Source organism: Rhamphochromis sp. 'chilingali', assembly GCF_963969265.1.
Source record: "Rhamphochromis sp. 'chilingali' genome assembly, chromosome: 7".
NCBI lineage: Eukaryota > Metazoa > Chordata > Actinopteri > Cichliformes > Cichlidae > Rhamphochromis > Rhamphochromis sp. 'chilingali'.
Window position 1 is genome coordinate 24996571 of NC_137934.1, and position 11836 is coordinate 25008406.

Below are 11836 nucleotides of genomic sequence, written 5' to 3' on the forward strand. Positions count from 1 at the left end.
AAATTATTCCTCAAAAATACAACTTGCCTAATAATTCTGCACTCCCTGTAACACAGTAGGGAGAGGGTCAAGTTGACAGGCGGATGACTTAGATTTTTTAATGAGATTAGATACGTCAGTTATGGAGGGAAGAGTAAAGCTTGAAAATAACAGACAGGAAGACAGTGGGGGAACCAGGAAGTCTACTTCAGAGTCAGGAGCTCCTAAAGACTTAACTTGATGGTGAATGTCTGAGATTTTACAAGTGAAAAAAGAGATAAGAGAGTTGCTAAAATCAACAGAATACATCTGAGAGGGGAATGTGTCTGGAGGTTTTGTAATTTTACTGAACAATGAATAGAGGGACCTGGAGTTACCTTCATTAGAACTAATTAAACCAGAGTAGTAAGCAGATTTGGCTGAGGCAATGCAGTCCTTATAGAACAAAATATGATCATTGTGCATTTCTTTATGTACAGCAAGTCTGGTTTTCTTGAATAGACGTTCGAGTTGGCATCCTTTAGCTTTAAGGTGACACAGGTCGGAGGTAAACCATGGAGCTGAACGGGAAAATGAGACTGTTCGATGTTTAAGGGGAGCAAATATGTTAAGAAGGTTATAAAGGTTGACATTATAATGACAAACGAGTTCATGAGGGGTTGAGGAGCAGTGGATAGATGGAAGGTCATGAGCGGCAGATGAAAAAACAGCTGGGTTAATATTACTAATTTTCCTAAAAGTGATATTACGAGAGATACAGTTTTTGGAAGCGGTTATGTTTGCATCAAAAGAAATAAACATATGATCAGACTGGGGAAACAATGTGGCTTTACAATGGGTGGGGGTAATGCCAGAACAACAGACCAAATCCAGGATATGACCTTTAGAGTGGGTAGGAAATTTTATGTACTGTAGAAGCCCAAAACTTTCCAGGCAGGAGGTAAAATCTCTGGAAAGAGGGATTTTATCATTGTCCATATGAATATTGAAGTCACCAGCAATGATCAGATTTGGAAAAAGTACAGAGAAATGAGTGAGAAGAGCAGAAAATTCATTTAAAAACTCCTTGTTTGGCTTAGGTGGCCGATAAACAGTACATATGATGGTGGGGGTAGATCCAGGGAGCTGTAGTGCAATGTATTCAAATGAATGGGAGTTAAGGGCAGAGACAGGGAGTACTTTTCCAGTGCTTCCGGTGAATTATTGCGAGATCTCCGCCCCTCCCCGAGATGCGAGGTTGACAGGTGTAAACAAACTCAGATGGAGTGGAGTCATTGAGAGAAACAAAGTCATTGGGCTGTTGCCATGTTTCAGTCAAACAAAGAAAGTCCAACTTACGATCACAGAGGAGATCATGTACGAGATGTCCCTTACCAGTGACAGAGCGGATGTTTAATAGACCAAACTTGATGCTGGAGTTGCCATGCCTGACAGTAGGTTTAGTTGATTTAGCCAGGTGGGCCAGCACACTGTGGTCAACAGCCCGGTCAGTCTTGCAGGGAGGACGACGAGTTTTTGACCAGATGGAAAATATTGAGTTAGTGTCACTGATGTTGAACTTCCACGGAAGCCCTCGGTGGATATACCTGCGGCGGGCTGGAAGGCGATGTCCGGGTAGAAGTATAGAGCCACAGGTGGAGAGACAGCCAGGCAAAAACGAAGCCGCAAAAGATCTGTAGCAGAGTACTGGAGAAGAGCTGTCGCCGGGTGATGAATGATGGATAAAAAAAAATCCCAGGTGAGCACGAGCCACACCAACACCCTGTGGATCCGCATCTTAAGCCACCAATATACTCACACATAGATGGATGGAGTGGACTGTGGAGTGAACTAGCAGAAGGGCTGGTGTCCTGTTAGCCAGTTTTATTCGCATGAAATCTCATGTTTTTCAGGACACAGGTGTAATGGACCTGGTGAATGATATCATGTACCAGCCGGTGACAATCTTCCTGCCGTCAGACGGTGTCATGGCATCTCTGCCGCAGGAACAGAAGGACTTCCTGTTCCACCAACACAATCGACCCCAGCTGATGGAGTACCTGAAATACCACATCCTGCACAGCCAGAAGGTAAAACTTCTTTAGAGGGTACTTTTAGAGAAGCGTTAGACACTTTACAGCATGGCAGCTGGAAGAACAGCTCTGAAAGATTTGATAACTGGGATAAAATGTGAGGGTGCCTCAGGGAGGTTATCGCAGAACAAACATGGTGCTGTGGAGGTAAAAACGCTGAAGCAGGTCAGGTGGTTTCTCAGGTTTAGTTTAAAATGCCTTTAATCTCAGGTTTACGCTGAAGGACTGATCTTCCTGGACTCGGCTCGGAGTTTGCAGGGTTCGCCGCTCTCCTTCTCCTGTGGTGGGACAGACAACATTGTGAGTACTACAGTAAGAGAAATCTACAGAGAAGACAAACAAGACAAACATGGACTCCAAATAACCAACTGTCTTTTTGAACAGGGAGAAATCTTCATCAACAACAGGAAGTGTCGGATTGTTCAGAGACACCTCATCTTTAAAGCGGGCATTGCCTACGGGATCGACTGCTTGCTAACTCCTCCCAGCCTCGGAGGACGCTGTGATGAACAAAGAACCTTTGACCTTCCGGTGAATCCTCACTTTACTGTCTGAGATGCATCTGAATGCTACCTGGAACAACCAGACATACTGATTCTGACTGTGTAAACTGTTAATGCTGATGGTGTTGGAGCACGGGTTGTGTGTAACTCGTAGGCTTGAAGTGTACTCACACAGTGAAAGTAACGGTGAGAGCCTGGCCTAATCTACAGTCTTAGAGGCCTGCTGTGTTCATGTTTTAGTTTCTGGTTATTTTTCCTGTAGCGGTGAACAGTCTGAAAAATGATTTAGAGCACCGAGAGCCTGGCAGTGGAGTGTGCCACAACTCCACACTAGTGTGGGTTTAAAAAAGCTAGATGGTCCTAAAATCAGTCAAACATTTCCCACAGCAGCAGAAATAAAAAGATTTTTGCAGGTGAGCTGATGGTTCATTTGATCTTTTCTTTTCTTCTTCTGTGGTAGACAAGCTGTGGAGTATGCAGCTTTTCTTCCACTCGCTGTCCTGCGGGAGGCATTCGTAAGGTCTGAGTCCCATCTTTAACAAACTCACTGCCTCTGTCAGGCTGAGCCTCGAAGGAAACGTCTCTGTTTTTTGTGTTCAGGAGGTTCAGAAGTGTGATCTGCCCACCTTTTCCTTTGCTAAGAACACCGGCTGTCGCCCCATCTGCACCTTTAACATGTGGGAGCCAAAGTGTTGTCGTGGTTACTACGGACGAGACTGTCTGGGTGAGATAACAACGTCATCCTCATATTAAAACCATTTCTTCAGTCTTTCTTAAATTTTTTGAAACTTTTTTAGGTGAAATTGAACAGTTTTTGTTGTGTGACAGAATATTCAGCTTTTTATATCGTTAATTAAAACCAAAGAATAAATATCCTGATTGGCTGCGGTTAGAGTTAGGGTTGGTGCTGAGGTTATCACTGATAATGATTTGAGGGTCTGTCCCAGTGAGAGGTAGGGTACACCTGGATAGGTCACCAGTAGGGATGCACCGAAACCACTTTTTTGGAAACGAGTACGAGTACTTGCATTTCAGTACTCGCCGATACCGATACCGAGTACTTAATAAAAACATGATTTAAATTTACAGGTAACAGCTTTAGTCCTATAATTTAACAAAAAACAAACAAGGCATGGTTTGGAATTAAGAACATTTATTTAAAATGAAAAGCATGTTGTATGCAACATATTACAGAATAAATAATTATGAAAAAAAAAATTTAAACAGTGACAGTGCAACTCAAGTATTTTTTTCAGTTTATTGTAAACTCTGCCACTTTGGACAACACAAGGGGCATTAATAAACATCTTTGCTATTTAGTGCACAATATTTGAATAAACTAACAACATCCACCAACATAGAACTGTGGCAGTCAGTGCAACTGAGGTAGGTATTAACATCAAGTCTAAGATGACTCACTTAGTGGAGAGAAAAAGTGAGTGGCAGGGTTTTTTTTTTAAAGAAAAGTAGCTTTTCTGCATTATCAGCAGTCAGACTGTTTCTGTTTTCATCTATAATGTGTGACACTGAGCTAAAAAGCCTTTCACTTTCCACACTGCTACATGGGGCTGAGAGGTATTTACGGGCTATTTTAGCCAAAGTGGGGAACCTAATTTTGTTGACACCCCAGTACTTCAGAGGACTGTCTTCACGAGGGCTTGGGGCCTCTCCGAGGTATGTGTCGAGCTCAATGGCAGCACCTGCTGCCAGCGGCTGTGCTGCCTGGGGCTGCTCCTTAGCGATTTCGTCAAATACAGTGTCCAGACTGCTGCTAGTGCTGGCCTGGGCCTTGAGGAACAGTTTAGCAGGAGGTTCTGCAGCTTCTGCCCGACTCCCCTCTGCCTCAGCTCTGGACATCATCTGCAGCTCCTGCTTCAGGTGCAGCTTGGCCTCTGGAGCAGTGTTGTTGGCGAAGAAGCGATCTTTATACCTGCACAAAATTCATAAATGTATTAATATGTGGAAAAATAGGAGTGATTTTAGTTTCCCCTAAACCACTGTGACAAATGCCAGCCATTTGACTTTCTGGTAATAATAAGGGAAATGTATTTCATATTATATATATTGCATACATTTGTATTTGTGTATTTTAGTTACAAATATATAATATTTCAGATGTAAAATAATCTTACATTTAGTACTGTAGCTATACTCATTGAATACCTATAGCACACAGACTTTACCTTGGGTCAAGTATGGTGGAGATGAAGTACAGTGGGTTGGTCTCGACGTCACTGAAGCGCTTCTTGACAGCTGCCAGTAAGGTTGCTTTCATTGCCTTGACTCTGTGGTCCTAGTCTGTTTCTCTGTTTAGAAGTCTCACTAGCACAGTCACAGCTGGGATGACATCAGAGGCTAGTGCGTCGTAGCTGCTCACTTTTTTAGTTAGTTCCTCAAAGGGGGCGAGGATGGCAACAGTCTTCTCCATAAGAGCCCATTGGTGAGCGGTGAGATAGTCAGGGAGTTCGTGCTCGGACACATACACCCCCAGCACTCGCTTTTGCTCAATGAGGGACTGGAGCATGTAATACGTGCTGTTCCAGCGCGTCTGTACGTCCTGCTGCAGTCTCTTTATTGGCTGGTTGAGCTGTCCCTGAATGTCATCGAGGCGGGAGTAGGTTAAGGCGGAATGTTTAAAATGCCCAACTATTTTCCGTCCCACTGCTATAGCATCAGCTTTGCTCCTCTGTGCTAATAAGCGTGGGTAAATAAGCGTGGGTAAACTCTTTCGCTGAGCACAATTTGCCTTTGTTTTCGCGTCTTTGTTCACTTTGAAATAGTTCCACACGGCTGACTTGTCTCGCCTCGCCTTCTCCCAGCTCTGAGCTGCAGCCGGGGCCTGGGGGTGGGCACTCGGCGCCTGTGATTAACCCCTTACATGCCGCTCAAACATAGACAGGTCTCAGACCGTGGTATCGGTCCCCGGTATCGGGGGACTTTTAACGAGTACTGGTACTTTAGAAAATGTGGTATCGAGGCCGATACCAGATATCGGTATCGGTGCATCCCTTCTCACCAGTACTTCAGTGAGCATTTCAAAATGCAAATGATCTCAGTGACATCATATAAATGAGCAGGTTACGTCACTGATTGATTTGATTGATTCAGCTACTGATGGACTGCCTTCTCTGCTCTCTGTGCAGGGTGTCCTGGGGGGTTCAGATCTCCCTGCAATAACCGTGGGAAATGTGATGACGGTCAGCTTGGTAACGGTACCTGTACCTGCGACACAGGTTTCAGAGGCACGTCCTGTGAGCTGTGCAGTGATGGATTCTATGGACCCACCTGTAAAGGTGAGTAATAGACGGGGTTTTCTCTGCGGCGTCAGATTGTAACACTCTTACTAATCCTGACTTGCTTGTTTTTCAGCCTGTAACTGCTCAGAGCATGGGTCATGTGACGACGGGTGGAAAGGTACGGGTTTGTGTTTCTGTGAGGCCGGATGGACCGGAGACCGCTGTGACGTTCAGCAGAGTGAGTTCATTTCCTTCGTTGGCTTAGACTGAATTAGATAAAACCGATCAGTCCTAAAGACACTCGCCAGCTCTCAGCGCAGTTCAGACCAAACCCAAGAATAAAAATACTCAGGTATGAAAAGTAGATGTTTGTGCACTTTAATCACACTCATGTTTCTGTGTCTCCTCCAGCTGAGATCTTTCAATGTTCTCCAGCCTGCTCTCCAAAAGCCGTCTGTAAGGCAAACAACACCTGTGAGTGCCGGCCTTTTCATGAGGGTGACGGATTCACTTGCACAGGTAACAGTGGACCAGCATGAGGTGCCATCTCTCTTTTAACCTCTTTCAATCTCATTTAACCCGAACTCTTTCATGGCATGCATTTTTAATTTCTCTGTGCTATATTTGCTATACACAGTTGAGTAATGATGTGCAAAACTCTTTATTTGATGTCTGAATATAGCAGAATTTTTCCGAGTACAAAAAGAAAATGAGAAACAACAATTGTGCTCCTTTGAGCAATATGGGTCATTTAAAAGCCATTTGAAAGAGCAAAATTTAGTTTTGTGATCTAGACAACCCAAAATGTGATGTCCCCATATGTGGATGCCAGGTCCTTGGAGGTTAAATGACGGTAGCTGAGTGTGTACATCTTTCCCTGCAGTGGTGGACATCTGTCAGATCTGGAATGGAGGCTGTGCTAAGGGGGCCAAGTGCTCACAGAATGGAGGTAAGGTGAGCTGCACCTGTCCCAAAGATCACACTGGAGACGGGTTCACCTGTCAGCCCATCGACCCCTGTGCATTAGGAGACAATGGAGGCTGCCATGAACACGCTGTATGCACCATGACGGCTCCGGTAAGGACGACATGGGACTTGTTTTCTAAGGTTACACCATCAGGTCCTACTTACCTGTAAACTGTGTGTGTGTGTGTGTGTGTGTGTGTGTGTGTGTGTGTGTGTGTGCGCGCGCGCACAGGGGAGGAGGAAGTGCATGTGTAAGAACAACTACATCGGAGACGGAGTGACCTGTGAGGTCAGACAGCTGCCTATCAGCCGCTGTCTGCAAAACAACGGCCAGTGTCATCGCGACGCCAAATGCACCGACCTCCACTTTGAAGGTACACGTGAACGTCATTCAAGTGGAAGCTCATTGGATGATGAAGTATTGAGCAGGAGTGTTTCTTGCAGGGTGAATGCATATTGTTATTGTGAGCGAGGTCATGACGTTTGCTTACAGCAGCCGATTTAACCCTCGGAGCTCGAACCCTGACTTTTTTTGAAGTGGAGCAGAAAGTTTGTGTCTGTTGTGATGTGTTTACAAAGATTAATATTTTCCTGCTGATCGTCAAATCTTTCAATTCAAATTTCTCTGAGCCTCATTTGTGTCAGCAGCAGCTACACACCAGGGGTGTTGCTGCACAGAGTAGCGGGTATTTACTAAAACATACATGGAGTGTTTAAGAAATTGACTGTTGTTTCAAATGAATCATCAATGAATGAATAACTCTCAGAATATCTCTAATTATACTTGAATCATAACTTTTTGTACCTTCATGGAAAAAGAAGACATGGATGAATTCATTAATCTGTGTTCCTTTTTCTTCCCTGTAGGTGGAGCTGAGTGTTCCCTTCACTGATAACCTTGACATGCTGAACTTCTCCCTCACTATTTTTCGTACATTCTGATATTTATGTGTTGTGCAGATTCGATGCTCGGTGTGTTCCACTATCGTTCCAAGAAAGGTCAGTACAAACTGAACTACACGGCAGCTGAGCAGGCCTGCGCTGCAGAGGGAGGCCGCCTGGCCACGTACACTCAACTGGCCTACGCTCAGCAGGTCAGTGAACACATCACAGTAGCTCCCAGACAATTGACGTCAGCCCCTGGCACTCCTGCTGAAACATGTCGGCTGTGTGTGGCTCTGCAGGGCGGGCTGAACATGTGTGCTGCTGGCTGGTTGGACCAGGCCCGGGTGGCGTACCCCACCACCTACTCCAACCCAAAGTGTGGCTTCGGACACGTGGGCATCGTGGACTACGGCACCCGCAAAAACCTGAGCGAGACCTGGGACACCTTCTGTTACAGGATGCAAGGTGAGGGAGGAAGATGATGACACGTCTGGCTTCATGTGAACACGAGTGAAAGTAAATCTGTTTGTCAGATTTCTATAATGCAGACAGTGTGTTTATTAAGATATGAGCAGGTGAGGTGCACTTTATTTAAACTTTGTAAATACTTAGTAAAATTTGGCTGTGAGGGAAAAGGCACATTTGTTCCTTCACAGTAGCTGGAAGTCTGCACAGACTAGGTTTGTTAGTTGAAGCGTGCTCAGTGCCATGGTTACGTGCAGATGATCGGCCCGTATATCTTTGTTTCAGAGGTGAAGTGCGAGTGCAAACGAGGTTACACTGGGGACGGTTTCAGCTGTACTGGAAATCTGCTGCAGGTCCTGAGATCCACGCCGAGCTTCTCAAACTTCCTCACCGTAAGTGACGTCAGATCGCTCAGATGCCACTGATCATTGCCTGCACGTGTACAATCCTATCCCTCCTTCTGCAGCAAATCCTGAACTGCTCCCAGGCTTCCGAGTCGGGGAAGCAGCTCGTGCAGCGTCTCAGTAACCTGACTGTCCAGTCCACTCTGTTCGTACCTGACAACCGCGGCCTGCCCAGCAACCAGGTGAGCCATTCACCAGGGCCCTTTAATTTTGTCACACATACAGTTACATCGGTGTGCTCACCTGTGCGTTCCTCCAGACTCTGTCTCTGCGTGACATCGAGTTCCACCTGTCGGAGGGTCAGGCTTTCCCTCTGAGCCAGCTGAAGAACGGCAGCCGGATCAGAACTCGAGTCGGCAGTCTGACCGTCCTCGGAGTCGCCGACCAGCTTGACCCGTCGGCTCTGGTCAGAAACAAGCTCATGCAATTGTCATGCACCGCTACACTAACACGCCTCTCTCCTCCTGCTCACTGCGTCAATCTGAATCAGAGGAGACCAAAAGTCTTCTGCAGCACAGTGATCTGACCTAAACGTGCTCAGAGTGTCCCCCTCATGTTTATGGGCTACCTTTGCTAAAGCGCCGCCTTTCCAACTCATTTAGGTGTCTGAGAGAGCAAACAGAACTGTCCTGTCTCTGTGTGTATGTGTCTGAGTGTGTGTGTGTGTCTCTGAGTGTGTGTTTGTGTGTTGTTTCAGTTGTTTGTATGAAGTTCTAATCTGGTTTCGTTCTCTCAGTCGTTTCGTTACATCAACGACCACTTCGTCAGCGACTCTGACATTATGGCTGCCAACGGGATCATCCACGTCATTCAGGGACCCCTAAAGGCCCCGGCCCCTCACCCACAGGTGAGTCCGACCTGCCTCCATAATCAGAATGCACACTCCTTATCTGACCCCCTGAATTCTCTGATTGGCTCTGCAGATGCATGTGGCGCACAAAGCTGGGATGGGCATCGGCGTGGTGCTGCTGATCGCGTTGGTGGGCGGAGCCATCTTTGTGGGATACCGCTTCTACCGTAACAACACCAAACCCTTCCAGTTCCACTACTTCAAGGTCAGACTGGAACTTTGCACTGAGGCTAGGGGAGTGCTGTCAGTGTGACGCACCTCATCATGACATTTTTATTTGACGCAGCTTCACTATCGATCTTCACTCGTGTAACTCGAGTTACTCCTGTGGTTGCTCTGACAGGAGGATGACGGGGAGGAAGAAGCTCCGCCCACAAACAGCAGCCGCAACATCTGTAACCCGGTGTATGAAGCGGCGCCAGCGGCTGGCGAGTCCAGTGCGTCGGCGGTCACGGTGAGTCATCGGCGGACGTTTGTGCAGCTCAGAATGAAAGCTGTGACCAACGACCAGACTGCAGTCTGCTCTCGGTTTACAGCACACTCTGTTTCATTCAAACCTTTCAGGCTCTCACTCTGACGACTGAGAGGGGGATTTTATTCGCTTTAATGAGCAGTCAGGTGATTACACTGTGTTTGCAGGTGGACGACAAACACGAGGTGGAGAACGCAGGAAGTTACGACCTGCTGCAGATCAGCTGAGAGGGAAGTGGAACCTTGGCTGATGTCTTTACCCCTCGGTGGACTGGGACCTCTGTGGCCAGCTGGGTCTCCGACACTGCCGGTGCAGTCCCGTTTCAGGCTTCTCTCTGTGAACTGAAGGACTGCTTCACCCAAAACTTAAAGTTCGCCTAGCAGAGTTGGAAACAACACAACGATGCTTTTCATTTTCTCTGCAGTCTCTCATTTTTGAAATGATTCCTGTATAAAAAATATTTTACAGCAGATATGTTTAAATTAACAGATATAAATGAAAAACTGCAAATAAAGCCGAGCTGAATGGGAATGCTGTCGTTTCATGGCCTCCATCTGCCTGTCAGAGAGTCGTCCTCATGACTAAATACACTGAATGTGGATACTTTGATGTAGTGATGTCACTAAACGCACAAACACACACAAGTGCAATAGGCAGAAATGTAAAATATGAGAATCTGTGATGAATGGATTAATTTCCTTGAGTTTTTCTGTGATTGTCCCAGAAACACTAGGCTGGGTTTGCTGTTCAGGTAAAACAACCAGGTGTGAACCGGCTTCACTGACACAGCCGGGAAGGAACTCATAGTGGGACTGAACAGAACACTGCAGGATTCAGAGGTCACTGACGGACCATTGCCCCCTGCAGGCCACAGCTCGTTACACACTTAATGTGAAATGTAATGTTTTACCCGGTCGGTCGTACGCACAGCGGGCAGACTAGGAGCAGCTGGTTATAATCCAGTTTCCCTGCATGTGCACGTGAAAGGGGCGGTGTTGGCACCATCTGACTAATCTACAAGGGGCATTTCATAAGTCACATGACCTACACCAGAAACATACCAGTTTAAGTGAGCTGGACACTGTGGGGCCCATGTGGGTGTGACCACAGTGTCTGCTTGGTGGTTTCTGTTAATTATTCTGCACCAAACTTCTTTTACCACAAAGAAATGTACTTTTTACTTCACTCCTACATTTGCTTGACAGGTGTATCTGCTGCCACCTCCTCTTCAGCACAAACTGATATTTTCACTCACCCACTCAGATGGGTACGTGTCAGATAATAACACATACCCATCACAGTCTGCTTCTCAGTCACAAATCTGAGAACCACACGATACAATATTAAACACATTCAGAAGGCTGTGCTTTCAAAACATACAAACGTGAGTGCTACAAAACTAATCTGTGTGAATAAAAAAATGACCTCAATAAACAGAGAGCTGATCATAGTGTACTTATGTAGTGAAAAACAATTACATTTATATAAAAGTGATCTATGGTCAGTTTCATGCGACATACTGTGAGATTTACATGAAAAGTAAATACAGGAACTTCAGTTGTATTTATTACTGATATAATACAGAGGAACCCCAACAATCACATAACCCCCATGAGCATGCACTTTGGTGACAACTCCCATTTAACAGGAAGAAATGTCCAGCAGATCCAGGCTCAGCTAGGGGCGGCCATCTGAGACACCGGTAAGAGAAAGAAGACAGGACAAAGACATGCTGTGGAAGAGAGCCAGAGATGAACAATAACTAATGATTAAATGCAGAGAAGTGAGTGAAGAAGAAACACTGCATCATGGGAATCCCCTGGCAGCTTACACCTATTGCACCATAACTAAGGGAGGATTGAGGGTCACCTGATCCAGCCCTAACTGTATGCTTTAGCAAAAACGAAAGTTTGAAGCCTAATCTTAAAAGTAGAGATAGTGTCTGTCTCCCAAATCCAAACTGGAAGCTATTTCCACAGAAGAGGGGCCTGAAAGTTGAAGGCT

The 11836-nt window shown here is 45.9% G+C and overlaps 2 protein-coding genes across 3 annotated transcripts in view; one reads left to right on the forward strand and one right to left on the reverse strand.

Annotated features, from left to right (window-relative positions):
- Nucleotides 1-10363, forward strand: part of stab2 (stabilin 2) — a 35365-nt gene extending 25002 nt beyond the window's left edge. For both annotated transcript variants that reach the window (XM_080886900.1, XM_080886901.1), the window contains 19 exons: nt 1872-2048; nt 2262-2351; nt 2436-2582; nt 3015-3074; nt 3155-3278; nt 5698-5847; nt 5924-6028; nt 6202-6309; nt 6674-6867; nt 6989-7130; nt 7717-7850; nt 7941-8106; nt 8392-8498; nt 8573-8692; nt 8770-8916; nt 9247-9357; nt 9434-9565; nt 9704-9814; nt 10000-10363. In XM_080886900.1, the coding sequence (XP_080743026.1) occupies nt 1872-2048; nt 2262-2351; nt 2436-2582; nt 3015-3074; nt 3155-3278; nt 5698-5847; nt 5924-6028; nt 6202-6309; nt 6674-6867; nt 6989-7130; nt 7717-7850; nt 7941-8106; nt 8392-8498; nt 8573-8692; nt 8770-8916; nt 9247-9357; nt 9434-9565; nt 9704-9814; nt 10000-10059 (2385 nt within the window). In that variant the 3' untranslated portion in view covers nt 10060-10363. The remainder of the gene's footprint in view (nt 1-1871; nt 2049-2261; nt 2352-2435; nt 2583-3014; nt 3075-3154; nt 3279-5697; nt 5848-5923; nt 6029-6201; nt 6310-6673; nt 6868-6988; nt 7131-7716; nt 7851-7940; nt 8107-8391; nt 8499-8572; nt 8693-8769; nt 8917-9246; nt 9358-9433; nt 9566-9703; nt 9815-9999) is intronic.
- On the reverse strand, nt 3292-5689 carry LOC308399563 (zinc finger BED domain-containing protein 4-like). Its single transcript, XM_080886902.1, has 2 exons — nt 4738-5689; nt 3292-4484 (listed from the first exon to the last, which is right to left on the reverse strand). Exons 1-2 carry the CDS (start codon nt 4827-4829, stop codon nt 3974-3976), a joined length of 603 nt encoding a protein of 200 aa, XP_080743028.1. The 5' UTR covers nt 4830-5689; the 3' UTR covers nt 3292-3973.
- Nucleotides 10364-11836: the final 1473 nt, after the last annotated feature.